The sequence below is a fragment of the Thunnus albacares genome, chromosome 19 (assembly GCF_914725855.1).
Source record: "Thunnus albacares chromosome 19, fThuAlb1.1, whole genome shotgun sequence".
Classification (NCBI taxonomy): domain Eukaryota; kingdom Metazoa; phylum Chordata; class Actinopteri; order Scombriformes; family Scombridae; genus Thunnus; species Thunnus albacares.
In genome coordinates, this window is record NC_058124.1 from 15,835,055 (window position 1) to 15,853,380 (window position 18,326).

The 18,326-nt window shown below is 38.8% G+C and overlaps 1 protein-coding gene across 14 annotated transcripts in view; it reads left to right on the forward strand.

The window, feature by feature from the left end:
- The window catches only part of ptk2aa (protein tyrosine kinase 2aa), a 68,983-nt gene that overhangs the window by 44,074 nt on the left and 6,583 nt on the right, over positions 1 to 18,326 (forward strand). For 4 of the 14 annotated variants that reach the window (XM_044334889.1, XM_044334890.1, XM_044334892.1 and 1 more), the window contains 15 exons: positions 634 to 651; positions 3,388 to 3,444; positions 4,469 to 4,489; positions 6,140 to 6,237; positions 6,347 to 6,431; positions 6,531 to 6,631; positions 6,942 to 7,057; positions 7,639 to 7,739; positions 8,217 to 8,306; positions 8,538 to 8,742; positions 9,488 to 9,599; positions 9,687 to 9,761; positions 12,769 to 12,858; positions 13,583 to 13,687; positions 18,046 to 18,108. In XM_044334889.1, coding sequence (XP_044190824.1) covers positions 634 to 651; positions 3,388 to 3,444; positions 4,469 to 4,489; positions 6,140 to 6,237; positions 6,347 to 6,431; positions 6,531 to 6,631; positions 6,942 to 7,057; positions 7,639 to 7,739; positions 8,217 to 8,306; positions 8,538 to 8,742; positions 9,488 to 9,599; positions 9,687 to 9,761; positions 12,769 to 12,858; positions 13,583 to 13,687; positions 18,046 to 18,108 — 1,337 coding nt within the window. Of the gene's footprint in view, positions 1 to 633; positions 652 to 2,301; positions 3,204 to 3,387; positions 3,445 to 4,468; positions 4,490 to 6,139; positions 6,238 to 6,346; positions 6,432 to 6,530; positions 6,632 to 6,941; positions 7,058 to 7,638; positions 7,740 to 8,216; positions 8,307 to 8,537; positions 8,743 to 9,487; positions 9,600 to 9,686; positions 9,762 to 12,768; positions 12,859 to 13,582; positions 13,688 to 18,045; positions 18,109 to 18,326 lie in introns of those variants that run through there. The other 10 variants (XM_044334891.1, XM_044334900.1, XM_044334894.1 and 7 more) reach the window with 5 other exon arrangements.

Genomic DNA, 18,326 nt, shown 5'->3' on the forward strand with positions numbered 1-18,326 from the left:
ATCTTAAATTACAATGCTTTTGGGAAATGCTTCTTAAGCTTGAAATGAACAATTTTCTAGATATGCTGGGAGCCTTGATCAAGCATAAATGGTGTTGAGGATCCAACGCTGCTCACAGTTTAAAACCCACCACTGGAATTCATATGTTAAACTCTGCTGCTAACCATACATTAACTCTCTGACTTACAAATATTTACAGCTTGACACAGACAGCATATCTCACTGAAGCTATACTGGAGTCTAAACACTGTCTTGCATAATGTCACTGTTTTCTTGCACTTGTTCATTTTACCTCCATGTGTCTGCACAGCATTAATGGAAGTTGTTAACTCAGCTTTTTCGCTGGAAATATTTTGGATCTTAACTAACTGCTCGCTGAGTGTTTGACTTTGCAGATCCTGCAACATCTCTCATGTTGTTTCAAGGCTTTTCATGCTCTAACCTCTCCTCTCTCTCTCTTCTCTCTCCCTCTTGCCTCCTGCTTTTCTCTCTCTCTCTCTCTCCCTCTTGCTCTCTCTCTCTGCTCTTTCCCTCCTCCTCCTCCTCCTCCTCCTCCTCCTCCTCCTCCTCCTCCTCCTCCTCCTCCTCTTCTTCTGCTGTCCCGTTTCCTGCATGCTCTCCTGGACCCTGCAGAAGATCTTAGTGGGGATGGTAAAGTTAATGCTGTTGTTTATCAATCTCTCTCTGTTGTTCCCTTCTTTCTTGTCCTCTCTGCACCAACACACTGCACCTTCCTGGGGAAAGGGTAGCGTTGGTGTGTGTGTGTGTGTGGGTGTGTGTGTGTGTGTGTGTGTGTGGGTGTTTATGCATGCATTCCTCCTTCCTTTAACAATGGCGCTACGTGTGTATGTGCTGTATCATCTGTACGTATAATATGAAATCATTTAGAATGATTTCAATGCAATGATTATTTAGCTGATTGTGTTGTTTCTCATGTTTCACTGATTGGAAACATGAATAAATCAGTTGTAGATGAAATGATTCTCATCTTGTTAGTAGCTAGAGTGGCTTACTATTTTAGTGTTGTATTTTATGATGTGTGTGTGTGTGTCTTTCTGTGTCTATTTGTGATTATTTTTAAAGTGGATTACCGCTAAATTTGAAAAATGTCTGCTTTTAACCACAAGAACAACCCCCAAAAAAGCAGAATTTGTAAATTAAGTGGTATTTCTCTTTAAGGGAACTTCTCCAAACCTTTCTCTCTGTCTCTCTCTCTCTCTACACACAGGCCTCACACACACACACACACACACACACAGACACACACAGACACAAAGTCATGCACACATGTACTCACATATATTCATGCACACACTCATGCAGACATGCACAGAGTAGGGAGAGGTTTGCTGGATTCAAGAGCGGGTGCATTCCTTGCTATAATGGGCTAACTAGATCACACACACACGCACACACACACACACACGCACACATATATACACATTTTCCCTCCACTGAAAGCAGAAAGAGACCGGAGTCAAACTTAGAAACAGTCGATTCTTTATCCCAAACCACATTGATGTGAATATTCAGTGATCCAAACAATGAATCTCGGAGAACAAACTAACAAATCTGCATTAAAAAAATAGCATTATAAAGTACTAAAAATGTTTTAAGTAAACTGCAATTAACAGATTAGAAAAGTTTGATCGGTTTGAAGTCAGCTGGAAGCTTTTTGTTATCGCACATACGGAAACACTGATAAGCCTTACTGTACTAAAAAAAAAGTCACTGTTTTTCTGTTGTTGAAATGAGTTTTATCGAATAAACAATGACTAATGAAAACCACCTTTCATTGAAATGCTACGTTGTTTATGATCAGTTTATCCAATAAAACGCATTTTAATAGCAGCAACAGAGCAAGTGGAGCCGCAGCATTTACTCCAGCTCATATGAAGATATTTTTGGAGGCGCATTAAAGACTTTTCCTTTCCTCTTTAAACTCATGTGAAATATAAATCATGCACAGCGATGATTTAGCAACGGTCATGCCTGTTTGATTAGAAGTTTAAACTTTTTCCAACCTCTGCTCCTTTGGCCTAGTGTACATGTTAAGTAATGGTAGCAATAATAGCTAAAACCTTATTATCCTGCAGTGCTTCATTCATGTTATTTTACAGTCATGAGCCAGCTTTAGCAGCAAGGAATAGTTTGGCATATGCAGAAATACTCTTATTTACTTTAGAGGTGCTGGAAGGTGGATTTTGTTACCTTTGGACAGAACCAGGCTAGCTAGTTTTCCCCCTGTTTCTATCTTAATGCTAAGCTAAGCTAACCAGCGGCTACCAAAATGTCAAACTATTCCTTTAGGCACTAATATATAATAGCAAACACTTTTCAGTGTCATTTACATTGACAACCGTCCAGTGTTTATTCAGCTAGCCTTGCATTAGCAACTAAACTGCTAGCTAGTAGTACTTTCTCCTGCTTACTCTGCATGGCAGGTTTTCTCGAGTAAATCGGCCACAAGCTTTAGAGAAGGATTTCTGATAAATTTAGGGACACGTTCCCACAGAGCCTTATAAATCCCAAGCAGAGCTGTGAGGGTAACGTTCAGGACAGCAGATGTTTGACTCTTGTTTCTAACAGCTGAGTCTGCACACTGATTTTATTTAAACACCGCCATCTGGTTAGGATAGACTCGGTCCATCTTTCCCTCTGCCCCCCCGCTGGCTCTCTTCTCTTTTTCTCTCTCTGCCTATCTGTCTGATTCTGCAACAGATTCGTTCCTAAATGCTACCATCTGTTTACATGACAGCTAGACGCACCACTTCTACTCTCTCCATTCCTTCTTACTCTATCCTTTATGGCTGGTTTGTCTTTCCTGTTCCATCTTTCATTTTCTTCAACTCCCTCTTTCTCTTCTCTTTTTCTTTCCCTTCGCTCCTCCACCGCTACAGCTTCTCCCTTCAACCCAGCTGCTCTCATACAGACAGATATGCACAACACATGCTCAGCTGACACTCTCCGCCAAGTGTGTGTATGTGTGTGTGTGAGAGAGAGAGAAAGAGAGGAGCTACGTGGGTGTTTCTTTGCAGTTGTTGTTAACTGTGAGGGTGTTAGAGTTAACTGGGAGGGTGGTAGAGTTAGCTCTTTTTGTTTTTACGTTTCTGTGCAATTTGTGTTTTTTTTTTTTGGTTTTTTTGCTGCACACATGTTTGTACTTGTGTGTGAGGAACCCTTCAAACTGTAGTGGACGCACGGTAAACCAATCAACATGTGCATGTTTGTCCTGTTGTTTGTGTTATTTTAGACTTCCATGCAGCACATGTGTTTTTGTTTTTCCTTATTATTCTCTCATGCTTTTAGTATTCTTGTGATGTTTGAGATTAAATTACTGTGTGTGTGTGTGTGTCTGTGTGTGTGTGTGTGTGTGTAATTTTACAGAGACCGATGACTATGCTGAGATAGTTGATGAAGAGGACACATACACCATGCCCTCCAGTAAGTAACTTACTCCAACTTCTCTTTTAGCTTAATCTACTAAATAAAATAATATGTCAGCTTCTGTTGTGCCGGCAGAAGAAGAACAATGAAATAGCTGTTTCACCGTTATGCCACTTTTAAACAGGCCGCACTTTCAAACAAACATCAATTTCTCTCTGCTATCTAGTAAGCAGAGTGTGGTGTGACTCTTTTCCAAGAAACACACTCAAACAGGGAACATCTAAGAAGCTACATGAAACCACATTCGGTTAGGTGGTGGCTAATCAAAGTCAGGCCAGTTTGACTGTCTTATATAAACAGTGGAGACGCTGGCTGGAGGCTGCAACTCCTACTCCTACCAGTTGGTTAGAGACACATTACATCTGTCAAAACCATTCATATGTCAGTCAAAACCCTGAACTACATCGAGTTGATATTTTGGCTCAACCTCTGTGAGTAATGATGCCTTTAGGCTACTGTTCCAATACTCATAATGTGGATGTTTTGGCCACTACAGAGCACTTATATTGTTGATTGCGTGGCCAACTTTGAAAAATGGACTGTGCTCTCCTTTCCTCCCACAGTCTTTTTCTATCTTTCTTTGTCTTGCTATATTTGTCTGTCTTTATTTCTTTGTCTCTTTCGCTTGTTTGTTTTTTTTTTGGTCTCTGTCTCATTCTGTCGTCTTTCTGCGACTTCCTCTAAACAGACTTTCTGCAGACATCTGACATATTTTCCTACTCTGCGTCTGAGTTTGTATGTGTGTTCATGTCAGACTGTCTGCTATATATATAAATATATACATAACTGCAACAGCTGTATGGTGAACTTACTATTTTAATAATATAATGGCAGTTATTAGCTCAGTTTTTCTTTCATTAGTGGACATCAGATCCGGAGCAAAATGGGTAAATTGTCTGTGTCTGTATATGTGTGTGTGTGTGTGTGTTTTCTGAGCTATTTTCAACCTTAAAGCAGCTGTCTGGCTCTCTCCCCTCTTCTTCATCTCTCTTTCTTCCTCTTTTTCCCATCGCCAACACAGTCAGCTATGGAGTAGTTGAAGGTAAAACTCCCCGTCTCTCCCTTCTGTCCTACTGAAATGCCTTGATTTTACGTTTTTGTGAGTATTTTTCTTTGCCAGGCACTTGATCAAATTGTTTGATATTGTTTGATTAGCAAGCAGCTGATTTGTCTCGTCATCATTTCTCATTAAAACTAAATAGCGCACCATGCTATAAGAAATTTTTTAAACAAAGAACCTACCAAACCTCTTGATTTACACCAGTCATGCTCTCAATAATAAAGCTTTTTTTTTTGGAGAAGTTGGAACCATAGTAGGATGTTTTCTTTGACCTTTAGTGCCCGGCAAAGAAAAATGCAAAGATTCAATGGATCTTATATCCAGTTTGTTGTTGATTTGTGGTTGTTGGTGTTTTGTAGAGTGCACTTTATTTGGGTCGGGTGTTAGAATTGAAAGAGAGAGCCAATCCAGAAACAATGCAAGATGTTGCTTCATTGACAATTTAATCTGAATTTGGTAACATGAAGTTAAACAACCTCACAGCATCTGTGTTATTTACTGGCTTGGTTCTCATTTCACCATCCTATTGGTTTGGATATCTTTTCTTCTTCTTTTTTTTTTTTTACTTGATTTATCACAGTGGTTGTATGTTTTTTTCAGTGTCTGTGGGTTTTCTACTGTTTGAAGCAATTATTAGTTCTCTGCTAGCGGATTGCAGTATGGATTCGTTGCAGTAAATCTTATGATGGAATGTGTTGTGGTTATGTCGCTGGTATTTTATTGTGTTTATCGGTCGGCAGAGTCAAACAGCAGAGCTTCGTTTAACCCAACAGATTAAGTCTACAGGATTAGTTTCTCTTCATCAGTGTCCTGCATAAACCTCTTGAACTCAAGTTCAAATTTCTAGTCCTTTTTTTTACTGCGGTTGGTTGGGAGCTGACATTAATACGCCTCTGTTGAAATGTTTCAAAAATGAGGAAATATTGATAACACTTAAATGTCAGTTTCAGTTGCAAAAACAACCGGTTTCATTCAGATTGCTTCAGACATACTCACTGAATATAAAACGTTACTGCAAGGTACAGACTGTACAGAATACTCTTCAGCTCTCGCAAATCAGTTAATTTCAGTCTAGTACGCATTTATTTCAGCACACAGTTCACCCATGTGTTCAGTCATCTGAATGCTGGATTTTATTTCTATTATTGATCTTATTAAGAACAACTTGTTTCCGTGTCAGTACAGAAATGAACAGGAATGATGATGGGACTCTGGTGTGCATGTGAACATTGATTGTTTGTGACCCCGTACATTAGCCTGTTAACAGGGTTTACCGTATTTCGGTGTGTTTGTTTGTTTTTGTGTTGAAGTATGCATGTCAAGTCAAAGTTTGTCTAGTTAGAGGTGTCAGGGGAAGGGAATTTACTCTGCAAACCTGGGAGACATTTTATGGTTTATTTTAGTCTAATCTGATTGCCAGTTAGTGGGTTTATCAACAAGGACAATCTTTTTGGTTTGGCTTACTTTATATCTTTTACCATCCAAATTGTCCTGGTTAAACCCCATCTATGCAGTCAAAGAAAAGCCCATCAAATGTGGCTGGTAAGCAAGTTAAACTCTCTCCTCTCCACTACATTTCTCCTCTTTTCTCTTCTTTCCTTCACATTCGTCTCCTCCGCTCTCCTCTCTCAGCGCGGGACTATGAGATCCAGAGGGACAGGATAGAGTTAGGTCGCTGCATAGGGGAAGGTCAGTTTGGAGATGTTCACCAAGGAATCTACAGCTGCCCAGTATGTAAAATGCACACATACACACACACACACAGATAAAGATGATACTGTCTATACAGTATTATTCATAGTCTGCTAATTTATGACTTGTTTGCTGTTTGCTCTGCAGGACAAACCATCTCTACCTGTCGCCATCAAGACCTGTAAGAACTGCACCTCAGACAGCGTCAGAGAAAAGTTCCTACAAGAAGCATGTAAGTGTGTGTATGTGTGTTTGAGGCAGAGAGAGGGTGTAGCACAACTATGACTCATTTCAAATATGCTGAATGTGTAAATGTGTGTTTTCCGTGCAGTGACCATGCGTCAGTTTGACCACCCACATATTGTCAAGCTGATCGGAGTGATCACAGAGAACCCGGTGTGGATCATCATGGAGCTCTGTACTCTTGGAGAGGTAGGAATGTGTGTGTGTGTGTGTGTGAGGGAGAGAGAGAGAGAGTGTGTTTAATTTATTGACATTATACAAAAGAAGCTGTTTAGAAAAACCTGGCCTGATAAGCCTTTAGGGAAAAAACACTGTTTACCTTTGCACATTAAATACTTGAATGCATCAAGGCAGCGTTTTGTCATGAGTTTCTGAAAACGCTGCTAATAATGGTGACATACATTGACTTGGCATGCACTATACTGTATACACTCAATGTAAAACTTACTCTTTCATTACTCCTGTTTTTCTGTCCCTCTTCCTTTCTCTGTCTCTATAGTTGCGTTCGTTCCTTCAGGTGAGGAAGTACAGTCTGGATTTGGCCACTCTCATTCTGTTTGCCTACCAGCTCAGCACAGCGCTGGCCTATCTGGAGAGCAAACGCTTCGTACACAGGTATACACGCAAGCACACACACACACACAATGTGTGTCACTTAATTATGATCATAGAAGAGATATAAAAGTTAGTAGTAAGGATATTTTGCACATCAGAAATGACAAGTACAAACAACTTTTTCTTCAGTGTTTGTGGCTTACATTTGGGGTGGCTGTGGCTCATGAGGTAGAGCGGGTCATCCACTAATCAGAATGTCGTTGGTTCGATCCCCGACTCCTCCAGTCCGCGGTGTCCTTGGGCGAGATACATAACGCCAGCGGTGTGTGTGAATGAGTGAGTGAGCATTAGAAACATTGTAAAGCGCTTTGGATAAAAAGCGCTATATATCACTCCTGATGAGCAGGTTGGCACGTTGCATGGCAACCTCTGCCATCAGTGTATGAATGTGTGTGTGAATGGGTGAATGTTGGCATGTATTGAAAAGCGCTTTGAGTGGTCGGTAGACTAGAAAAGCGTTATATAAATGCAGTCCATTTACATTGACACATTCCGAGCATTTGTAGCATCACAAGTCAAACTGATGTTCTTTGGTCTCAGCATCAATGATTCAATGATTACTGCCTCTATTGACCTTTTAGGGACATAGCAGCCCGCAACGTGTTGGTCTCTTCAGTCGACTGTGTGATGCTGGGAGACTTTGGTCTGTCACGATACATGGAGGACAGCTCTTACTACAAAGGTAATGAAACACAAACACTCTCAACTCTACATAAAAAAAAAAAAAAACGATACAGGCATAATGCAACTGTGAGTCAGGCTAAGACACAGAACATGAAATAACTATAGAGAGAAATATCTGAGACAGTCTTCAATGTCTTTACACCTTCCACAAATTTTACTAGGTCCTCAGACCAGACTGTTTTCCTGCTCTGAGTAAAATTTCCAGTTTTGTGCCCATTACTGACTTTTCTAGTCAGCAGTACGTTACCACCATCTACTGGTGACATCAGGCTACCGGAGTCACATATTGAACCTATTCAGCATGTTATTAAATCAGTGTCTTATTCCAGTCTCTTACCCTCTAGCGGGTGGATGCGAAATTCACTAGTGACCTAATAACTGAGTTATAAATTTATTGTAATTATAAAAATGGTTCTGTACTTGAGTGGTAAAATTAAGTCTGCAGGTAATCTTAATGTGTCTGTGTGTGTTTCAGCCTCTAAAGGTAAACTTCCAATCAAATGGATGGCACCAGAATCTATCAACTTCAGAAGATTCACATCTGCCAGCGATGTCTGGATGTTTGGTGAGTTAATCTGAGTTTGTGTGTTTATGTGTCTGTTGGTTACTGAAAAAATAGCTTTACATCATCTGAGAAATGGTTCTTTACTCTACTAGTAGCAGAGTTTCATATTATTTGTTTTCCTTTCATTCAAGTGTCTGAACCATTATTTTTTATTCTAGGTGATGTTTTTGTTTGTCATTAATCTTTCTGTCTTGAACAACTCCGTCCGTTTGCTTCTGTGTCTCGGTGTAGGTGTGTGTATGTGGGAGATCTTGATGTACGGCATCAAACCCTTCCAGGGTGTGAAGAACAACGACGTGATTGGCAGGATAGAGAACGGCGAGCGACTGGCGATGCCTCCCCAGTGTCCGCCCACCCTTTACAGTTTGATGACCAAATGTTGGTCATATGACCCCAGCAAGCGGCCGCGATTCACTGAACTCAAAACACAACTCAGGTAATTAAGAGTGTATGTACTTATGTGCTGAATATAATTCACATTAAAGACCATTATATACAATAAAAGAGCTCAGTGCAAGTGAGTACTGCTACAATTATCAGGGTTAGGAGTTTGATTTCTGTTATAATGCATGTTGAAGTTGTCATGCATACATATATATATATATATATATATATATATATATATATATATATGGTGACGTGTGACAAAGGTCCTCTGCCAATCGAACCACAGACATTGCGGTTATGTGTCTTACATTTATCCAAATTGCCAAATTAAATGTCATGCAGTAGACGTCCATATTATTCATTGTATAAACTGCAATTAAAATGTGATAATTGATCAATTGTAACAGGGATTAAAATTGCCCAATATAAGATCAAGAGAAGCAGCAGTTATTTTAATACTTATTTTAGTATGATTAACAACAGTCATTTTGTTTACTGTGTGATTTCACATATATGAACAGAACTTCCTTCTGATTATTGTCATATGAATCTTCCTTTAATATGATTTGTCCAACCCTATGGTGTAATTACCATACACAAATCAGTCCAGCCTTTATTTGAATCTTTCATTCAAGCTAGTTTTTCTCCAATTGAAGAAGAATTTTCCCACAAATTTAATTGCCCCCAATCATAAAGATATTGCTAGTTCTCCCCACTGTCCAAAAAAGATCTGCTTGATTTATTTCCACCTTGACCACCTATTAAGATGATTCCTTTATGTTAAACTTGTGTAGTACCATACTGGAGGAAGAGAAGCTTCAACAAGAGGAGAGACTTCGAATGGAGATGAGGAGACAAGTCACCGTATCCTGGGACTCTGGAGGGTCTGATGAAGCACCTCCTAAAGTAAGACTGAATGACTTTGTATCGACTCACTTCTCCTGTATTACACTTTTTATAAACAGAGACAAACTGTTCTCTTTCTGTTTCTAGCCCAGTAGACCAGGTTACCCGAGTCCTCGCTCCAGTGAAGGCTTCTTCACCAGCCCCCAACACAACCACTTCCCGGTAAACACACACACACACACACACACACACACACACACACACACACACACACACAGAGCTTCAGCAGTGAGGAAACTGTGCTCTTCTGTTCTTGCTCATCCACCGTGGCCACAGCAGTTTTTTCCTATAGCTCCAGAGATTTTGGTGGCAAAAGCAGGACTGGAAAATGTAGAAATTTGGGACTTTTTAAAGCTGAAGTGTGGGACTTTTGTCTCCCCCTTCTGGCAGTGAGAATAATTACAAAAACACTGTCAACACGTGCTTACGTCATAGGCTCCACCGTAGCCTACTCTGTTACTACTGTTGCGGCTGTAAAACGGTGCGTAAATTGTTCTGAGCGTCACACAACCCCCGCAAAATGACTTGTTTCACTATCAGAATTTGATCCATTCGGTCTGATCACATTTGGAAAGTCTGGAGGAGCTGCACAATTAAATTATAAAGTTAGCAGAGAGCTAACTGGAAGTTAGCCGGCTTGGCCGGCGGAAGTCTGTGTTCATGCATTCATCTGGTCAGCACGGGAATGTCAAACCCGACACCAGATGAAAAACTCTGGTATACTGTGAAATACAGAGAGATTTACCTGGCGGTGATGGGCTTAATCAGCATTGTGTGAACTCGTTTGGCGAGGGCTTGAATGAAACGGACGTTCATTTATATGGAAAAGTTCCACAATGCAGATTTAAGAAGAAATAAACTGTAACCTATTCAGAAACAGGCATAAAGTGAAACACCATTCATTTAGGAAGTGTTTTATAATATTAGGAATATTCAGTTCATTTCAAAATATTTGATTTGTCTCTCAAGGGGCAGTTTGAGGAAAGCAAGTTTGCAAACAAAGTACACACATAAATTTCATTCATACACATAAAGACTATCTGAAAATACAAATTTGACAATATTAGAAAGAGTTGAAATACACAAAATTAATGGCAACAGTATCCAACACCACAAAGGCACAAAGCACATTTATCAGTCTATAAACAAAATAAACATGCAACTTCTGGTACTGTGGCTGTTCACATGTCTAATGGCACAAATATGCAGTAAATTGCTGGATATTAGATTCCCAAGGACAGTCAGTGTCTTTCATAATTTATGATAAACATCTGAAACAAACAATTTCCTTATCAGGTTATTATCGCAGCCAGAGGACAGAAAGTATTCATTAAATTCCACACAGATCAAGGCCAAAATATACATACCGTTACTCAACTCAAAAGTTTTCAGATCATACCATGTCCACTTTTATACTTTGATGCAAAGAAAAATCATCTTGATAATGCAGAAAAACCTCTCACTGACTCAGTTCCTTAAATCTAGCAAAGTCCGGAAACAAGAAAAGTATTAAGTCATAACTGTGTAAAAATGTTGTTTTCAAGAAAGATGCAATAAGCACTAATGTGAAAAGACACATTTTCATTCCACAATATTGGAAAAATCTAATCAGGTTCTATAAATCACCTTTTTTAACCCTTTAAAAATGATCTCAGTCTCTTAAATTTCCATTTTACTGGTAGAGCGCTGGATTAACTCAGAAGGGGGACGGGCGGGCAGCGTGTGCTGCTCATGTCAGGAAGAGAAATGTGAAGGAAGAGAAAATGAGAGAGACTTTCACTGCAGTTATTCCTCTCCTCATAAACCGTGCAGACAGCAGGCATTTCCTGTAGCTCTGAAAGCCGCTCACACACACACACACACACACACACATACACACACACATACACACACACACACACACACACACACACACACACACACACACACACACACACACACACACACACACACACACACACACACAAATCAAAGCCACTCTCCAGCTCTTACAGCAATAAGCTGCCCTCTCTCTCTCTCTCTCTTGTCCTTATATGGATTGTATAATTTTAACTGCTATTTAAGTCAAACTTGATCATATCACAAGTTAGAATAACATCTATATATTTTGGTAGCACATGTTACACACCAGACAGAGTGCAGCTGAAGTGCTCTTTAAACTCTGAGCCAGATTATGGATTGTTATTATCAGTGTTATGTCTCCTGTAAGTGTTAGTGGGATTAGTGTTATTTCATAATCAGTCCTTAAGTATTCAGTTTGATTCTACTATGATTCACTGACTTCCTTTGTGCCTGTTTGAAGTTTTTATTTATCTTCAACTCTGCTGTTTACAATCAGTTTTACACATTTACAGAATCTTTTTTTTCACACTTTCTTTTTAGTAATCCAGTAAAGAAAAGTGAGGGAATTTGATGTATTCATTTAGTGAAGTCAGGGATTAAAAAGATTATTTTACACAGTTGATATTTATATATACATATGTATTACAAGCTTGTTTGTATTTCACAAAATGTTTTATTTTCATCCTGATTCCATTCAATTGTGTTTTTATAAGTTGTAGTTTCAAAACTAAACAATTATTATTCTAGAGCTGCAACTAATAATTATATTCATTATTGATTGATCTGCAGATTATTTTCTCAGTCATGCGACAGTGAAAAATGTCCGTCATAGTTTCCTAAAGTTCAGTGTGACATCTTCACGTCGCCCGCTTTGTTCAAGCAACAATCAAAATTCAAAGATATTCAGTTTACCATCACATAAGACTACTGAAACCAGCAAATCCTCACAGATGACAAGCTGGAATCAGGGATTGTTTGACATTTTTGCTTTAAGAATGACTGAAACAATGAATCGATTATCAAAATAATTGCCTTTTTTTTTTCTTTTTTTTTTTGTCAGTCGGCTAATCATTGCAGCTCGATATTATTCATCTCCCAATAAAAAAAAAAAAAGTTAAATTTTACATATATTTTATACTATTTAAGCCTAAACATCAGGAGTTTTTTGCTTCTTGTTCATATTTTCACACCTTTTTCTTGGTTTTTTTCAATCATAGCAAACAGTTCTTATGCAGCGTTTAGAAGTACTAAGCAAAAAACAAGAACAAAAAACAAATTTTCTCTCTTTCTTTTTACCGTAATTATTTATTTTTCTCTCCACCTCCAGCCGTCAGCCATTGGTGGCAGCTACCCTCCCACTGATTCCTGGAATCAGCACAGACCTGAACCTTCTCCCCTGTGGAGCCCGAACATGGAGGTACATACACACATTCGACTAGGGAAAACCTGCCTCAATTTCATCTACTATGTTTTTTTCCATGAAGTGGTGAGAGCAGACTTTTTCATATTTTCTGTCACATCTCAACTGCTCAACTCAAATCCTGATCCATTAGTGGACCACATGTGCCACAATGTGCTTCAGTTTTCTGTCGAGCTTTCACCTCACTGCAGGCTGCATCCAGCTTCACTTGAAAAAAAAACAAAACACAAGCATTAAACGATCAAGAAAAGAAAATTAGTCGTTCAGTACCTGAATACAGTCTGTGGATGACGGCTGAGTAGTATGACTGTGTTTAAAATGTGTTTAAAGCTAGAACAAACCAAGTCTCAACTTTCATACACATTTGTATAATTTGCTTTTCATTTTCAATAAACATAGCAGGTTTCTTTACAGTAGTGAGACGCTTGAACTTCAACCATATGGTGAAGTTGTTTTTTCAAGCAGACCGCTGTATGCTCTGACCAGAGGAACAAAGTAACAGGAGTCAGAAAAACAGCTACTTGATCTCTGCAATCATTTTTATTAGCCTACACTCAAGCTCCGTCAGAGTGGCTCACTTTAAGATGATTATGGTAATCATGTTGCTGTGCTGAACATCCAAATAAATGACTTTTGAATTTATAATGTAGCATGACTGAATGTTAAAAAGTGTATGGGCAATGTATACTTAAGCACCAGTGTTTCCTTTTTTTTTTAACAGGAAACTGGATGTGTCGGCCAGGCTCTAATGGAGGAGAGACTGATGATGCAGCAACAACAGATGGAGGACGACCAGCGGTGGCTGGAGCAGGAGGAGAGCTTTATGGTAACACACACACACACATGTGCAAAAACACACAAATATATTTATACACAAGCAAGTCTTGTCAGTTTTTATCTCTTTGACTGTTGACATATTATGAGTTAAACCTTCTCTAGTAATAAATAGATCCTTATCCACTATCAAAGTGATATCCAAAAGCAGTCAAGTTAGAGTAGATATGTTTGTTACTTACACAATCTGCACTGAAATATTAAAACTTAAAACCTAACACACAATGTTACATGAAAAACAAACCTATAATGATGCACAAAATGTAAAAATAATCTAAAAAGCATACAGTTGAAACTCTGATTGAAGACATCTGAGAAGGAAGGAAATCAAAAACATTAGGGATCCAAAATACTGTAAATTGTACAGGTTGTCATGGCCAACAAGAGCTGAAACTACCCGTCGATTAATTGATTTGTTGATTTACAGAAAATTAATCTGCAACAATCTCTAAAAAAAAAAAGACTGAGTCTGAAAAGGATTTTTAAAGTCTCTAAAAGTTTCTGGTTCCAGCTTCCTGAATTAGAGGATTTGCTGCTTTTCTGTTTTATATAATCGTAAACTGAATATATGAGTTTTGGACTGTTGATCAGAAAAAACAGTACAGTTAAAGATGTTACATTTGACCCTTGGAAAATATGATGGACATTTTTCTTTACAGACCAAACAATTAACCAGTTCATCTGTAATGAAATCAATTGCATGAAGCATAACACGTATTTCAGATTTGCTTCATTAGCTTAATGTGGAAATAAAATGCTGCATTAGTTCCGCAGTTTCCACTTTGTAAAGCCTTTTTACGTGTATTGTTGTTGTTGCCAGATGAGCTGCAGAATATCTTTTTCAGATCTTTGAACTGGCTCGGTTGTGTTTGATTTATCTCATCAGACACTCAAACATTCCCGAAATGAGCCAAAATCACTACTTCTGCAAAACAAGTCTGTTTTTCTTCTCTCTTCAGGTTAGGTTGTTTTTCCTCTTGCCTGGATGTGCTGTTTTCATTTTTAAGCTACGTGTAGGAGAGCTGAAAGACAGAAATAGGAGGAAAACACAGAGAGAGGGATGAAGAGAAAAAAAAAAACCTTATGATGATTAATGGGGAGTGATGTCACCTCTCTTTGTCTATTACCCTTCGTTCTTATATATTTTGTCAGATGTCACGTTTGAAACACATTTATTCCTTTTACAGAACAGGAAATCTCACTGAATGCTGATGTCGTATCTTATTTGGAAACCCAAGGGCCTAGTTTTTTATGGACCGTATGTTTACTTGATTTGCCAGTTGCTTTCTGCAACCACCTTCACAAACCTTTAGACAATGGACAAGACACTAAAACAGCTGATATACACAAGAAAGTCAGAGTAGAAGATTAGCAAAGTTTTAGAAATTGAAAGCCGACTATGTATCACTGACGATCAGTAATGACATTCAGCTGATTTAACCACAAAGACAACTTGTATGTGCATTACTTTTGGTGGCAGTGTGGTTTATGAACTCTCTGCTGTGTATTTAGCTATAGATGGTCGTCTCCTGTCAAGGAATTTGTGACAATTACAATCTCAGAGTGCAGACACATTTACAAAGAATTTTGTTGAAAGTTTTACAGCATTGGTGTTGGTTTGGAGTATTCAAACACACATGGCCTAATATTTCTGAACGGTTTGGTTTTAAAAAGAGCTTTAAATCTTTATCTCTGCCAGGAACCCTTGAGTAACAACTTACAGAACAGCTGTAAAACCCTCAGAGAGAAAATGGCACTGAAATTATCTTAAATAACAGACAACTTTACATTAAGGGAATCCTGTAAGTTGAACGTATCCAGTTATGTTGGACACGAGTATTTATCAAACTGCTAAAAGTGAGGTTTTGGACATGAGCAAAAGTAACAAGAAAAAAATTCTTCACTTTTATTCCGACTGGCAAACTTAGTAGAAAAAGCTATTCATTACATGTCTTTTGACTTTAACTCTTAAACTTAAGAGAGCTCCAGAAGTCTCTTTAGCTGCTTTAGAGCAGAATGTCGGGGTCCTAGACGTCTGCAATACAGAGACCGACATATTTTGCAGTGAGGATACAGTCTAGTATTTGTCGTTATGTTATCTGAAGCTTAGAAAAGGGTCATTTTATCTTTCTATTGGCAGCTGCTGCATTTTTGTAAGCTGTTATCCATCTGTAAATATATCAGAAGGTTAAATAATTGCTACGGAAGATATTAAAGTTTTGAAACTAACAACTATCACTTACAAAAATGTTCGATCGGATATGCTTACGCAGAGTAACATCGCTGAGAAAATGAAAGAATTTCTTTATCAGAATCAACAATTTTGCAGATGTTGGGTGAATCGTGTCTGATTGGCTATCACTACTCTGAGTATACATAATAAAACTTAATTTGTAGAGAACCTTTCATACAAAATGCAGCTCAAAGTGCTTCACATTAAAAAGATTTAAAAAAAACAAATGTTAAAGAGACAAAAAACAAATGATGTGATCATTTGGCTGTATGTCATCTTAGTCTTAGTGTTCACTTTTAACAAGTGGTCGGGGGCATTATGTTTTCGGGTTGTCCGTCCCATTCTCATGAACACAATATCTCAGGAATGCCATGAGAGAATTTCTTAAAATTTGGCGCAAACGTCCACTTGGACTCAAGGATTAAGTGATTGGTCAGAGGTCACTGTGACCTCACAAAACACATTTTTGGTCACAACTCAAGAATTCATCTGCTAATTATGACAAAGTTTCCCACAAATGTGGCTGGTGAAAAGTGGTGATATTTTATATCCAAAAGGTCAAAGGTCAACTTCACTATGAAATCATTATGTTCTGCAAAAACACTTTTCTGGACATTAGTCAACGTCATAACTCAGGAGCAGAAGGAGAGATTGTGACCATATTTGACATTACCAGGCACCCCCGTTATTTGTTTTTATGAGGAAGGAAAGAGGCAAGTAGGATTTTAGCCTTTTAGACAAATGAGGGATGGATCAAACAAAATGAAACCTAGTCCAAACACAAACTGGAAAAAAGTAGTGAAACCTGGTGAAATATCCAAGTGAACTTTAAGATAAATGAAAGGAGGATCAACAGAAGCATAAAAGCAACCAGAGAGAAGTAAAGTAACGCCTGAAAAGAAAGGGATGGAAGTTAGTGAGGAGGAACAAGAGCGGAGGACAGAAGGAGGGAGAAAGGAAGTGGGATTGGCAAGAGCAACGGAGAGGGTGGAACGAGCGAGGAGTCACCCATCAGAGAGAGAGAGAGAGAGAGAGAGGGAGAGAGGGGAAGAGAGAGAGATGCAGAGAGATGGAAAGAGTGGGAGGGAGAGAGACGGAGAGGAGAGTGAGGCGGCTTGATCTTTTCTTGCCAGGATTTTTGTCTCTGTGGCTTATTGGAGCTTTTCCTCCTCTGGAAAAACTTTCTCTTATTTTCTGCTTCTTTTACCTCCCCAATCCATTCTCTCTCTGACTTCTTTTCCCTTTTTCAGATCATTTCTCGTTCCCTGCACCGTCTTCTTAGTTTTCTGTCCGTCCTTCCCTCTTATGTTTTTATCCATCTCCCTCTCTGCATGATTTAAGACTCTCTTTGCTTTCCATCTCTCTCTCTCTCTCTCATACTTTCTGCCCCTATCTCTGCCCTTCTTTCGATGGCCTCCACTCTCTGCTTTCCTCCTCCCGTCTTCTTCAGCCTCTATTCTCCCAGGATGCATCTCTTCAAGGCATGCTTCACCAAAACGGTATTGAAAAAGAGAAAGAGAGAGAGAAAGAGAGAGAGAGAGAGAGGGGAGTCATGCTGGGTTTTAGTGGTGCAGCTGTTGGGCTAAATGGCGTGAACAAAGTCTGCAGTCATTACAAGTCATCTGTGTGAAGAGGATTGTGTTTTATTGCTTAGTTACTGATTGTTTGCTTGTTTTGGGTTGTTTAGATAGAAATATGACGAGCAGCTGCAGGTGGCAGTCATCGGTGGAAATTACTTTTCTGCAACATAATTTTGCTGGTTAAATAATGCATGTTTCTGTTGAAATTTGACGTTGAAAGATGAATTGTTTTAGCTGCTTTGCAAAGGTTTTTAATTGCTTTAACCTGCAGGTTAAATGCTATCAACTCTTAGCTGATTGTTGTTTGGTTTTTCATATTTTTTTGGTCCGTTTGTGAACGCCCCATGCTCTTTTTTAAATTGTGATTCTTGATAAACGGTTAATGAATATACGCTACCTTATATCATTAATAGACTAGAACTACCTGGAGCAACATGCATAACATTTTACAGCAATGAATTGCTCAAAAACATATGCTTAATTTTGGTGTTAACATAATTTGTTTCCATTAAAATGATCTTTGTCTCTTCCCTGCAGAAGGCAGAGCCCAGAAACAGCAGAGGAAGCATCGACAGAGAGGACGGCACGCTCCAAGCACCGGTCAGTCAATGTTTGTTGGTGTTAATGTTAAACGTAGATCGTTAATCCGCCACCGACTCAGTTTTGTTGAGCTGCCATAAAGATGGAGTGACTTTTTTTAAATCACAAGAACAGAAAAACTGATGGGGAGAGGGGAAGCTAAAGGTAAAACAGAGGTGAAGTGTAGTTTGAGAAATGCTGCAGCGCTAACAAGAGAGTGAAAGGAGAGGAAATGAGGG